At 41.5% G+C, this 14,682-nt stretch overlaps 1 protein-coding gene across 1 annotated transcript; it reads left to right on the top strand.

The window, feature by feature from the left end:
• The first annotated feature begins 1,898 nt into the window (after nucleotides 1-1,898).
• On the top strand, nucleotides 1,899-3,688 carry LOC125098170 (cornifin). Its single transcript, XM_047726675.1, has 2 exons — nucleotides 1,899-2,007; nucleotides 3,052-3,688. Exon 2 carries the CDS (start codon nucleotides 3,071-3,073, stop codon nucleotides 3,386-3,388), a length of 318 nt encoding a protein of 105 aa, XP_047582631.1. The 5' UTR covers nucleotides 1,899-2,007; nucleotides 3,052-3,070; the 3' UTR covers nucleotides 3,389-3,688.
• The last annotated feature ends 10,994 nt before the right edge of the window (nucleotides 3,689-14,682 follow it).

The following is a 14,682-nucleotide window of genomic DNA, read 5'->3' as shown; positions in this document are numbered from 1 at the left end:
GCCAACAGGTGCTCCACAAACACTTAGGAGTATGTTTGAGGCCAGGGGAGGGAATGAGTTGGAGGAGCTATCCACACATCTGGGTTCTAAACATGATTTGGATTTTCCAAAGGCCACACCTAGTAACATGTGTTTTGAGGACATCACTGAACCAGTGACTTCAGTTTCATGTTATGTTGATCACAAGAAGTTACTGGTTTATAAAGACTCAGGGGATCCCTGTTCTTAGGTTCTCAGGAAAGAAAAGTCTCTGACAAGGAGAATCTTGAGGATCAGATCATCATGGAGGGAAGACCTACATGGGCAGGAGCTTTGGAGGCTGCTCACCTCCTGCCAATCTCAGTGTCATTACTAGTCAAGGTGCTCTGTCACTTTGTCATCCTAGGGCCTCCTCCAAAGTAAAAGCAACTCTGGCTCAAAATAGGCATTTTAGCCTTTCCTTTCCCTTCTCAGACCCTGGTCCACTGAATGATGATATGCTGAATGAGTCTCTTATTTCCACCTATGCTAATTCATGGCCCTCCTACTTTCAACAGAGATGGAAATACTTACTGTTAATCCCAGGGCCACTTGAAGCATTAAGTGGCTTTATTCCTACCTAAGAAGATTCATCTTAGCAAAGATTAAGGATTGACCCAAAAGGGAAGGCTTTTTTCTTCTAACTTTGCCCATCACACAAAGCTCTCCCGGGACTGAGTGGACCCAACTGCAAGCCAGGAAGTCTGAGTTCCTCTTTCCACCTGTCATTATTTTCCTGCCTTGGCTTAATTTCTTCTATAGGCATTAGGAGTAGGGAGGTGTTAAAAAAAAAAAAAAGAACAACATATAGTTTCCAGTCTGTTGCGGGAAGTGGCCTTTACACTTAGATAGCTCCCAGAATGAAATATGCCTGGCATGTACTAGGGTCTCTCTTAATATTTGTTGAATGAATGTGGAAACAAATATCACCATGCAAGTGCTACTGTTCTGAGCAGGCATGGCTCTGATGCTGAGAGCCCTAGGAGATACAGAGGCAAGAGAGGATGAAAACACTGCAGTCAACAAGACCTCCAGGTGTCAGGGCTGGGACTGGAAGTGGCCAAGGAAGGGCTGGGAGTGGGCTCAACCTGGGGGTCCATGGATGGGCTTGGGCAAGGGGCTGAAGTAGAAAAGTTTTCCAGGTTTTCAGAGGTGTGTAGGTAGTATATAGTTGGGTTAGGAAGGAAGGGCCAGAGCAAGAAGGCTGGGTGGAGTGGAGGGAAATGTTATCCCAAAAGAGGAATTAGCCCTTGAAAATTTCTGAAGTAGGAAAGGGGTGAAGGTGTGGTTGGTGAGGGCAAAGCAGGTTTACCCAGATTAACAACCAGTCAGGGCGGGGTGTAGTTGGGGGGTGGTTAATTAAGTAATCTGAATGTGTACAGTTCAGTGGAGTTAGGAGAAGATGGAGGAAATGGATTGGCTCCCCAGACAAGAAGTCTGTAATCAGTCACTTGATGACCTCTAACATCTACCTTTATAGGCAGACAACTGTTGCCCATCTCAGGTCCTCTATATACCTCTCCTACTTGTTAATGTGCCCAAATGTATTTTAACCCACAAAACAGGAGGAACAATCCCTTCAAGAGAAGAGAGAGCAAGAAGATAGCAAGGCCGAAAAAGGACTCAGATCTTCCTCCAAGTTTAACTCATTAATCCCTTCAGAAACCTGTGGCTCACACCTCCCCCAACACAAGCCCTATGCCTAGTCTAAGGGGGAGGGTGGCACTAGGAATTAGGCATTGGTGACATCATCGTCACACAGCCAGTGCCAAAAAATATCAAGTGGGTGGTTTTCATCATAAAAGCTGATCCAACTGGTAATTGAGGGGAGTAGGGTGACTCATGTTTGATGGGTAAGGAATGAAAACAGAGGGGGCCTGGGGTGATTCTGTTTCCTTGAGGCAGGGCTCATTCATCCTATAAAAAGCCAGCTACCCGCTGACTTCACATAAGACCAGAGCAACCAGACACCCCATTCTCGGTGTACAGGTAAGTCTCTGATTGGAACCAATTTGAAATTCATGTTTGCTTTTTTCATTATTAGAAACTGGACAAAGACAAACATGTATAAGAGGACTGATGAGGATATTAATTAGAGACACAACACTGGGCATTTTAGATTAAAGCACAGTTTAGGTGTGAAGGGTGTTAGTGGCAGGTAAGTCTGCCACTTTAATGAACAGCTGTGGGACTGGGGGCCAGGGTGGGGACAGGTTTATACAAGTACCAACAGTGAGTTAGTGGCAGGGTTGTGACTAGGACTCTCAGGCCTGGGCACTTTCAACACCACTATTTTCTCTGTTTATGACACTTAATAAAAATGTTAATTCATGAGACGGGCTGCTACTATGCACTTGTTATGTTTCAGGCACCGTGTTAGGTACTTTGGGTAAATCAGACCATTATTGATCTCATTCAGCAAGCTCACAGCCTATCAGGGAAGATAATGCATGCTCATACACAGATGAAATGCAAAGCAGATAGTGATTGATATGGGAACAGAGAGATAGGGAAGGGCTGTTTGGGGGAACCATGCCCAGTATCTCCTGCTGATCACGCAAGATGTGAGCTATAATGGAGGCATATTTGAATAAGCAGAAATGGGAAGGAGAGCACTTCAGAGCAGACAGTATAAGCAAAGGCAGAGTGAGATCACAGGAGCTGAGACTCACAGAGGCATTTTGTAAGCCTTAGGTGGGCTGCACGGTCCTGGGGGTGGGTAGACTTCAGTTGTTTCTATAACGTCATTTTCCAAAAGACCTCAGTATGGTCCTGGGTACTTGTCAATGAGGGCTATGACATGTCTGGGGAAGAAAGGTTGCTGGGGAATAAGCCCCACTGAAATGGAGCAGAACAAATTGACTTTAACTCCTCCTCTTGAAAGGGCCCAGAAATTATCAAAGCATATTTTACTTTTCAAGTGTGTGTAGGGGTGGTCAGCCAGAGGAGGTGAGTGGCTGTAAAGAAACATTTGGCATTGAACTGGCTTTCATCCTAGATAATCCTTGGTCATATCATCTGTTCTTTGTATAGGTCCAGCCTCCTGTGAAGCATGAGTTCCCACCAGCAGAAGCAGCCCTGTACCCCTCCCCCCCAGCCTCAGCAGCAGCAGGTGAAACAGCCCTGCCAGCCTCCACCCCAGGAACCATGTGCCCCCAAAACCAAGGAGCCATGCCACACCAAGGTTCCAGAGCCCTGCCACACCAAGGTTCCAGAGCCCTGCCTCCCCAAGGCTCCAGAACCCTGCCACCCCAAAGCTCCAGAGCCCTGCCATCCCAAAGCTCCTGAACCCTGCCATCCCAAGGTTCCTGAGCCATGTCCCTCAAAGGTCACTCCAGCACCAGCTCAGCAGAAGACCAAGCAGAAGTAATGAGGTCCACAGTCAAGCAAGCCCTGGGGAGCCAAACACCGAATGCTGAATCCCCTCTCCCATTCTGCTTCTGTGTCTTACTTACAATTAGCATGATGTCACCCTGAGTCATACCCTCCCTCTTCACACCCTCTACAAAGATTTCCCTCCCATTGCTCTGCAGTGCTCTGAGCCTCTGAATGAAGCTAAGAGTCTCACTGGCGAGCTACTCTTTTAACTGCTCAGGGCTCACCCAAAGAGAGGCCTGGGGATCAAGTGGATCTTTCCTGCCCTGTCCCCAATAAATCACTTTTAACTCCATAGCTGGCTGTGCTTGTCATTGGCTGACTCAACTTTTTCATTGTTCTCTCATCATAAAGCAGGAAAGGGCCTGGCACAGGCCCTTGAGAGCATGGGTGCATGTGTGTGGGGGGTGGGGCGGCGCTGGCAATGGGTCAAGGACACCCAGAGCCTGTTACTTTGGGCAGCCATAGCTAGAGCAGGGCTTCTTTTGCACCTGAGTGAGTCTTATCTGAGTATAGATGGTACCTGTCTCAAGCCATCTCTGACTCAATCCTGGCCCCCAAGTTGCACTTTTTCTGTTTGGTTTATTTCTTTATTATTATTTTTTATCCCAAAGAAATAGTGCTTGTAAAAATTCCAATATGATTATTCCTGAATCTTCCCTTGCTGGTGGCCCAGCACATGGAGCCAAACCCTGAATCACTCATAGCCACAGATACACACACACACACAGACTTCTGCACACACTGACACCACAAATCACATAACACCCACACACACATACATGCTGATTTGATCACACTAGTCTGTGTTTATCTTTCACTGAGTCCCCTATGCTATAGCAGTACAAAGGAGTGTAGAATCCTTTGCCTGCCTAGGACCCCAAGGTGGTGATCTTCACCCCTTTTCATGTAAATAAATACTCATGCAAATATGCATTGACGCCAAAGCACGCACTCACCTCCCCCTGCTCACTTTTGCCTCTCTCTCTCCCCAGCCTCCTTCCCCACATATACAGGGTACCTCTCCAAAGAGAACATCAAAATAAATACATCAAAGAAGAAAAAGAAAAGTTGGGTAGGTTTCAGAAGGAAGACGTTTTAATGCAGATAAGACAGCATGAAATTAAGGTGATGAACAGGTCATCACCAGGCAAAACGTTAGGGTGAAAGGACACTTTAAAACACATAGCAAGCCTATTCAGCTTCCAGCTAAAAATGATATCCTTTCCCAGAAAAGGGAAGATAATTCATCAAGACCACCCAGAAATCATATTTTTAAGCCATATCCAGAACTCAGTTCTTCAGATTCCCACTATCTGCTCTCTTCTTCAAGAAGATAGTCATGTCTTCTTGACTTTGCTGGTGACCAACAAAAAGTCTGGAAGCTGAGAGATCAACAGGATTTCCACAGGGCCTGCAGTGGTTACTGGGAAATGAACTCTAAAACTTATAAAATAACAGCAGGCAGATGTGAGGCAGCAACAGGTGACAGGTGTGTTACCCATCACCTGCCTCATACCTGTAGGATGTGCAAGCACTTCAGATATGTCTGGAAATAACTCCAGAGAAATTTGGAAACTATAAGACAAAAGTTATCCAGCAAAGCTTTGCAAGTTGTTGAGTAATCATCAGACTGGGAGGAGAAAATGATGTCACCTGGGTATGCAAGGTTTGTGCATGTCCAGGGGATTTCAGATTGCTGCTTGTTGGCATGATGGGTAATGTCAGCAATAACTCTAGAAGCAGTCACAATTATAGGGGCAGACTGTGACTGGAGACATGGTTGGTGACACACTGCTATAAGGGGCAGAAAGTAAAAATCTTTACACTCCTGCATGCTTTCTGCATTCCACTGGGAAATATGCATTCAGACACACAATGATTTATTTATAAGTATCATCACTTCAACATTATATATAATAGCAAAAAAAGTTAGGAGGGAAACAATATAAATTATCCCAAAGGAAAATTGATGGAACAAAGCATTTTTTATCTGTCATGAAATACATCATGATCATAAAATAATATTTAGTCATATGGAAAAATGCTCAGAAAATTTCAAGATCATTTAAAATTTGGCATATGACACATAACATCTTTGTTAAAAATCTGTGGAGATATGTATAAATTTTTAAAAATCTGGCATAAAATACAGCAAAACTTAATCAGTGACTATATTGGGATGGAGAATAAAAGGTATTGGTTATTTTATTCTTTGAATGACTCTATATTTAATTAATTAATTAAGAATACAGTGGTGGGAAGGGCAGAGGGAAAGAGAGAATCTTAAGCAGTCTCCAGGCTTAGCACAGAGACCGACACAGGGCTTGATCCCACTACCCTGAGATCATGACTTGAGCTGAATTCAAGAGTCATATTTTAACCAGGTGAGCCAATCAGGCACCACTAAATGTCTCTATATTTTATACATATTCTACATCATAGATTGGAATTATATTTATTTATAACACTTCTTTCACATGTTTAAAAAAAGCAAAAGCTGTCCAAGATGTTGATGAGCTAGAGAAAATATGTTTTCCAGAATCTTCTCAAAGCCCTGCAGCGATTTCCAGGCAAGCTGCTCACAAGGAAAAGAGGAGGGTACAGTTAAGGTTTTTTGTTGTTGTTGTTGTTTTGTTTTTTTAATGACATTCTATACAAACCCCACGACCATCGAGGGTTAAATAAGGTTATGGGGTAGGTGCCAGCTGCTCTTCCCTCTGCCCCTCTCTTCAGTAATAGAATGCCATTCTCCCAGCCAACAATAGAGGGCAGGGTACTGCTTTCGGGTGAGGAATTTAAGGGAGAAACTGCACACAAGTTGGGATTGTAGGTGCATGTGCGGTTGCAATCCCACCTGTGCAGATAAAAGAATGCACATTTGATTCTCTTCATGGATATATCTTGGTTTCTTCATGGTCACGTGAAGGAGCACCTCCATTTCCATGTGTGCTGAAGGGAGAAGATAGTACCTAGTTTAGATGAGGACTGTTCGGTAAGGGAGTTCAGAGAGACTGTGGGCTGTTCTCTCCTGTGTCTGACTCAGGAGAGCCTCTTTTCCAGGTGTCTATACCAATCCGTTTTCCAGCTAGCTTCCTGCATCTGCCTAGGTAATGTCCTTGACTCCCCACCAGGTTGCTCCTCCTGTTTCCCTTCTCCTCCTGTCTCTTTTCTACTATATGTTCAACACCCCCACTCCAAGCACCCCACATCTCTGTAGAACCAGGTGTCTGTCAAATGGTAGGAGTTTATTTGATGTCTGCTGGGATGTTGAATAGTCTGTACCTTCACCAGAAGATGCTGTGGATTTGAGGGGAATTCTGAACCTCGCTCCGTGAAAGCTCAGTGCTTGTGTCATTCAAACTGCCAGATGAAGTGGGGTCTCCAGTCCTGAGTCTTTGCCTGACATAGTATCATGGCTGCCCAATCCTGTTAGGATTTTCACAGGGCTTGCGTGTTAACCCAGCTGTTCTGCTTCCCCATGACAGGGGCCTCCTGACTCTGAAAATGGTTCTTCCTCATAATTGCCACTCTTTTAAAATCTGATTCTCAATCTGTATTAAAGAATCAATCAGGTGAGTTGGAATTCTTGATATTCATGAATTAAAAAAAAAAAAAAACACATGACAGATATCAGGGTATGATCTCTTGGAACATCTGCATCATTTTCTAAAAACCTTTAGTTTCATTGTGCATAATAATGATTATTTCTTATGAATCCAATTTAGAATTTGAATCCTGGAGTTTTTGTTGAATCCAACCAACATTTGCTGTTTCACAAAAGAATTTTCTTTGATGACATAAGAATGGAGGATCTATATAAGATAGAATGAATTGCTGAAGAGGAAAAACAAAAAATAAGAAGGCAGCCACTCATTAAAATCATAGATTTAGATGATGAAAAAATACCCTCACAGATTAGAGAATTTCCCAGCTCATAATATAATAATATAATAAATAAATAATAATTTTAATCAGATTTGAGTTTAATTACATTTATGTGTTAAATCTTCAAATATTTATTAATTCATTAAAATTACCAAATATAAATCCATGGCAAATTCACACATAAACAACTATATTTTCCTAAACAAAAGAATTGGTTATAAGAGTAGCACTGCTTTAAAAATACCTTTAATGTCTGTATTAGTGGAATATAGTTGGTCTCTCATATCTGCTTCTGCATTCAATCTGTTGTGATGTGTTGTTTTGGTTGAAGAATATGGAGAAACTACAGCTTCACACAGATATGTAGTTGGGAAACAGAGGAGTATTTTAGTGACTTTCATATAATTAATTATGGATATCCTTTGACACTATACCAAAACTCAACAGATTAGTTGTGGAGAGAAGGAAAAGCTCTTCTCAACTTTCAAGGTCTTTCAACTGAACTAAAAATTAAATATTTAATTTAAGATTAAATAGATGAGATAGATTAACAGGAGGGAAAAAAAAAAACCACAAAGTTTTATTCCACACACATGGAAGCCCAATAAGGAAATTGAGAACCAAAGAAATGGCCAAGACAGGCAGTTTTTATAACTTTTAGAAAGAGAGACAATAAAATCTGTGAGGAATTCACAAGACTAGGAAAACTTAACTTTGGGAGTTTATTTAATAAGGGATTCTAAACAGAGTTTGGGCCTGGGGTGGTAAGTTAGTAAAAAGTATACAGTCTTCTCTACTCTAAATTTCCCCCCTCTGGTGATAATGGTGTCTCTTTACCCTTGCTACAGGGAGGGTACATTTCACATGGGGAGATTTATTGCCTGCTTTCGGGGGAACGGAGGAAAATCTGACTGTCCTTATTTTTTTTTTCTCTTAAGTAACTTTTGTTTAAAATAACCAGTAAGATGGAACTAGAGGGTTTTATGCTGAGGGAAATAAGTCAATCAGAGAAAGACAATTATCATATGACCTCTCTGATATGAGGAATTTGAGAGGCAGGGTTGGGGGTTGTGTGCAGTAGGGAAGGAAAAAATGAAACAAGATAGGATCAGGAGCGAGACAAACCATAAGAGACTCTTTATCTCACAAAACAAACTGAAGGTTGCTGGGGGTGGGGGGTAGGGAGAAGGTGGTTGGGTTATGGATTTTGGGGAGAGTACGTGCTATGGTGAGTGCTGTGAAATGTGTATGCCTGATGATTCACACACCTGTACCCCTGGGGCAAATAATACATTATATGTTAATAAAAATAATTTAAAGTAAATAAAATAAAATAACCAATAAGTCAAAGTGGAATCTTAAACCATTTTAACTAATCACTTATATTTTGATACATTAAAATCCATTGGTCTGTAAAGAAGAAGTAAAATGGTCTTTATATGCAGATATTATTGTCTATGTAGAAAACACCAAGGAATTTTCTTTTGAATCTACAACTAATAAGTGAGTTTAGCATGTTAACCAAAGTTAAGATTAACTTTTTTTCTACTCAGCATTTACCTTGAGATTTAAGTTGTTGTGGTGTACATATCTATATTCCACTCCTTATTGCTAAATAGTATTCCATAGTAATAAAATATCATAGCTTTTTTAATCCTTCCTTCTTCCAAGAACATTTAGGTAGGTTCTAGTTTGGGGCTATTTCTCTTTTATTACTATTAATAAATATATATAAATATATACCATTAATCTCAGGAAACAAACTGAATATATATATTCAGGATATAGGTAGATAGATAGATAGATAGGTAGATATATCCTGAAGGCAGAAACTGTTGTGAGAATCCATCCAAACATTAAAGAGGTCATTCTTTCCCCATATGTGTTCTTAGCACCCTTGTCAAAAATCAGTTGACTGTGTATGTGTAGATATATTTCTGGGCTCTCTATTCTGTTCCGTTGATCTATGTGTCTGTCTTTATGCCAGTACCATACTATTTTAATTATTGTAGCTTTGAAATATAGTTCAGAATCAGGAAGTGTGATGACTTTAGCTTTGTTCCTTTTTCTAAAGATCATTTTGCCTCTTCAGAGTCCTCTGTGGCTCTATATGGCTATTATTTTAAAACAAAATATAAGTTTTAATGAGGTTATGGAGAAATTGAAACCTTTAAGCAATGTGTATGGAAATATAAAATGGTGCAGCAGTTATGGAAAAAAATTAAAAATATAACTACCATATGATTCAGACTTCCCATTCCTGAGTGTTTATCCAAAAGAATTGAGGCCAGCATTTCTAGGAGATATCTGCACTCCCATACTCTTTGCAGCACTATTCATAATAGCCAAGATGTAGAAAGACCATAGCTTCTCCCTGACAGATGAACAGATAAAGAAAATGTGGTATGGGGCACCTGGGTGGCTTGAGTGGGTTGAGTGGGTTGAGCCTCTGCCTTCAGCTCAGGTCATGGTCTCAGGGTCCTGGGATCAAGCAACGCATCGGGCTCTCTGCTCAGCAAGGAGCCTGTTTGCCTCTCTATCCGCCTGCTGCTCTGCCTACTTGTGATCTCTGTCTGTCAAATAAATAAATAGAATCTTAAAAAAAAAAGAAAATGTGGTATAGACTCAAAATGGAACACTATTTGGGCTTCAAAAAGAGTGAAATCCTGACATTTGTGACAACATGAATGAACCTGAAGAACAGTATGCTTTAGGAAAATTAGCCAGTCACAGAAGGACAAATACTGTATGATTCCATTTATATGGGACATCTAAAACAATCAAATTCTTAGAAACAGAGAATACAATAGTGGTTTTCATAGGGGAGTGGTATGGTAAATGGGGAGTTTCCATTCCTTCTGAATGCAGAAGCAGATATGAGCATTATTGGATAAAAGTTTCAGTTATGCTGAATCAATAAATTCTAGGTATCTGCTCTACATTGTAATGCCTATAGTTAAGAATAAGGTACAGTGTACCTAAAACTTAAAAGAGTAAGCTTCATGCAAGTGTTCTCACCACACCAAAATGAGAGACTGAAACAGAGAGATAGAGACAGAGAGAAAGAGAGAGAAGAAAACAATGAGAGGTGCTGAATATGCCTATGTTCTTGATTGTGGTGATGGTATCACAGGTGTTTGCAATGTCCAAATTAATTTAAATGTACTTATTAAATATGAAAAGATATGAAAAATATGAAAAAAATTGTCTCAGAGGTTTGAAAGAGAGAATTATCTAACAGTTATGGGGAAATGTAGCCCTGAGGCATTAACTCTTCAAGCCTGCACTTCCTCAAATGCATTGAAAATTCACACAAACATCTCATGCTGTGGCATCCTGGAATACAAGATCAAGAGAGGACAGAATCCAAGAGAATGTGTGGGAATGGTCCATGAAGACATGACTGGCAAAAGAGCAAGATCCAAACTGAAAGTGTTTAAAGGTACCCAATGCCACCCACGTACATATTGGTCCAAAGCAAGGCCCAGGTCACTGATGTGGGGAGAGTAGCCCCTTCTGCTACAGGAAAAGGGGCCTAGATCAAGGTACCTCAAGAAGTGGGACTCACCATCAGAAGTAATGTGATTTGTACTCTCTACAGTAGAGTATGTTTCCTTAGTAGAAGTAGCACTAGTGAAGAAATCAGCTTCTCTCAAGAGTAGAAAGAGCCTTATCACCCAGCCACTGACTGCTTGTCCAAACAAATAGGAACACTAGGGTTCTAAGTTCTAAGTTCTAGAGGCTGATCTCAGAAAGGTCTTTGTTATTTAGAAAGAATAAGAAATGGTTAGGACAATGGAGGAGAGAGCCCACCCAGGAAAGAAAGGCAAGAAATAAAAGATTTCTTCTAGAACCAAGGTCCATAATCAATATAGCACACAAGAAAGATCCAGATTCATAAAGAGGTCAATAAAGAGATTTTTTCTGGAGCTAAGAATTCTAGCTGGAGCAGCAAATTTGCCAAGAAGTGGTTGGCTGAGGAGAGGGATAGAGACTCACCCTAGGGGATGGTTAATGTGATACTAGAGACAAGGGCCTAGGTGTGACAGTAACACTGGCACCGCCCTAGAGGCAGCTGACTGGTTAAACACTAGCAGAGAAGGAAGAACATGAGTGGAGAAGGAAGCAGGAAGCAAAGATGATGAGCCATGCCATGAGGCTTGTCATAAGATAAATCATTTTCAAGAAGTCGCTTTATGGTTGTCAAAGGAATATATAGACATCTCTCTAAAGTAATCCAGTTTTCTCTCTCTCTTCTTATTTTTCCTTCCTTTCCTCCCTTCCTTTCACCCTTATGTAAACCTGCACATCAATCAGGGAAAACAATAGTTGTCCACTGCCTGGGTTTTCTCAGTATTTGCTCGATCTTCCAAACAGCATATGAAGATAAAGTACAAGTAGGGTTTTGGGAACTGGTGGAAGGAGCTCATGGTGGAGGCTGTGCCTAAGGGCCCAGGTTCATGGAAGATAACACAGAGGCAGAGCAATGGGAAGGGAGGAGCTATCCACATACCTGAGTTGTAAGGATGTTTGGATTTTCCAAGGGTCATGCCTAACAAAAGATTTTTGCTTTGAGATCAGTTCTGGATTAGTGACCTCCATTTCATCTTATCCTGATCAGAGTATATAGATGGTGTATGAATTCAGACAATCAGAGCTCTCTTGTTCCTGTGTTGCCTCCAGAGGGGGGAGATCCCATATTCAGGGTTATGCCCCATGTTGGACAGATCCAGTCAATCCTGACTGCCCAACCCCAGTGACATCTACTACCTGTGGTCAACATGGCACCTAAAAAGTCTAGCAGAGTGAAGCATTTCTGTTTTAACCTTTCTGGTCCTGTCCCAGAGCTGGATCAACTGAGAGAGGAAGAACATGAGATGATTCACTTATTGCCACCCTTCATGGTTTCCCAGAAGAACCAGTAGTGCCTGCTATTCATCTCCACATTCACTTAGAAGAAGACTAAAATACACAACAGAATTAATCTGAGCTAAATATCAAGGTCCTGCCCAAGAGACCTGGTTATTTCTGTTCCCAGAAGACTAGAACTTTCACCTGATTTAACTCATCTCCACCCAAGAATCCTGTTACCCATAACAACCTCACCACAAAGGGTGGACAGTGAGGAGAGGCTCAAGTGACATCATTGTCAAACAATAGGTGCCAAAAAAAAAAAAGGTTAAGCCAGAGATTTTCATTACAAAAGCTGGAATGAAGATAAAGTATGCCTAAAAAAATCCCACTTCCCTAAGGCAAGGATCATATTCTGTATAAAGAGCCAGGTGTCCAGAGACTCCCCACCAGACTTAAGACTGTCAGGTCAAACTTCTCTGCATGGCTGGTGAGTCTCTCTACTTGGATTTTCTCATTATTTGCTTGATGGTATTTTATTTTGATTGGGATCTCTTTGCCATGCTAGGATATATTTACTTTAAATATAATGCATTTTGTGTTTAAGATGACTTGATAGATCTTTTTTGACTTCTCATTCAGACTATCATAGTGGAACTTGGGTTCGGAAAGGAGAGTGGCTTCTGTTTAACATATGTTCAATTAGCAGGTGGATATGAACTACAGCCCATGCCCAGGCACTTGTAGTGACATTTTAATAATCCCTTTAGTAACTATTGAGAATTTGCAATATTAAAGGCAATTTAGATGTTTAAAAGATATGATTTTATTTACTCCATGAACCTACAATCCATCAGAGAGCATAATACACAGGCATAATTTGCAAACATAGTGCATGGAAATAATTAGTAGAGAGAGCGAGGCAGGTATTGTAGTGTGGCAAAATGAAGAAGATGATTTGGCAGAGAGTGTCTAGGAGGAGAGCTTAATGGGTGAGCATGCGTGGACAAGCAGAGATAAATGGAAAACCTCCCAGAAACCTCCCAGAAACCAGGCATGATGAAGATTATGTGAACAAAGGATCATAGGTGGGATCATGTGGGCTCGAGGAGATTTGTTGAGAATTTTTCTATGATAGCTAAGGCACCCTATGTAGTAGACATGAAAGCAGACTCCAGACTTTGACTTTATTACCTTTTCATATTATTCAAAACCTGGGGCCTCCTTTCAATCCTAGGTGCTGACCATTGTGTTGTGTTGCTAATGTAGATTTTCAGGATCAACAGGAGAAAAGGAAGCATAGAGAAAAACTCTACTTCCGTGGAGCAGCGTAAATTACCTGTAAACTTCTCCTCCTGAAAGTGCATAAGAACCACCAAAGTTTCCTTCAATCTCAAAAGCAGGGAAACTGAAAGAAAGAGAGTCTCTTCTTTCTGAAGGGGCATGAAATAAGACATATTCTCATTGAACTTGGCTTCTTTGTTTTACCAAACAACCGAGTTGGTTTTCTGTCTATAGGTCCAGTCTCCTGTGAAGCATGAGTTCACAGCAGCAGAAGCAGCCTTGCACCCCTCCTCCTTCACCCCAACAGCAGCAGGTTAAACAGCCCTGCCAGGCTCCACCCCACGATCCATTTGTTCCCATTACCAAAGAGCCATGCAACACCAAGTTACCACAACCTGGGAATACCAAACTTCCTGAACCAGGCTGCTCCAAGTATCCTGAACAAGGCCATCCCACAGTTTCTGAGCCAGGTCACACCAAGTTCCCTGAGCCAGCCCACCCTAAGGTCCCTCAGCCTGGCCAAACCAAGGTACAAGAGCCCAGTCCCTCAACCATTATTCCAGGCTCAGGCCAGAAGACCAAGCAGAACTGATGTGGTTCACATCCATGTTCTTGAGGAGCCATGCCCTTGAGGAGCTATCCCCTTGAGTTGCTGACCACTGGATGATGACTACCTTCTCCCCTTCTGCTTTTGTGTCTTCATTGCATTGATGTTATAATCAGTATATTCTCACCCTGACTCATAGTTTCTCTCTTATTTGCATCATAAAAATATATGATATGACACTTTCCTTTACATACTCTGAGAAATCCTCTGAACCTCTGAATTATGCAGAAGGCCTTTGTGGCTTTGCTAATCCTCAGTTGCTCAGGATTCATTTGAAGAGGTAATCTGGATTGGAAGAATGCATGTTTCCTTCTCTGCTCCCATTAAATAACTTTTAATTTCACTCTTGACTGTATCATTTACTAAATCTGTCCTTTTTTCATTCTACCATTGTGAGTAGGACCTATAGACAAAAAAGTTAGTGTAGACATCATCTATCTAATTGTGGTAATGTGTCCTGCTATGAGCGTGCATGTGGTTATATTTAAGGGCATCCCTGGAATGACAATAGCTGTTTCATAATGGAACCCAAAGGCTATCATTCTGGGCAGCCACACCTGGAACAGGGCTCTCTTCTGGCACTGGAACTGTCATGCCTTAGTTCCAATGGAGGCTTCTTCAAGCTACCTCTCATCCTGAATACCCTACCCTAAGGCTCC

This window comes from Lutra lutra, chromosome 4 (assembly GCF_902655055.1).
Source record: "Lutra lutra chromosome 4, mLutLut1.2, whole genome shotgun sequence".
NCBI classification, from domain to species: domain Eukaryota; kingdom Metazoa; phylum Chordata; class Mammalia; order Carnivora; family Mustelidae; genus Lutra; species Lutra lutra.
This window is presented reverse-complemented; position numbering and strand designations above follow the sequence as displayed.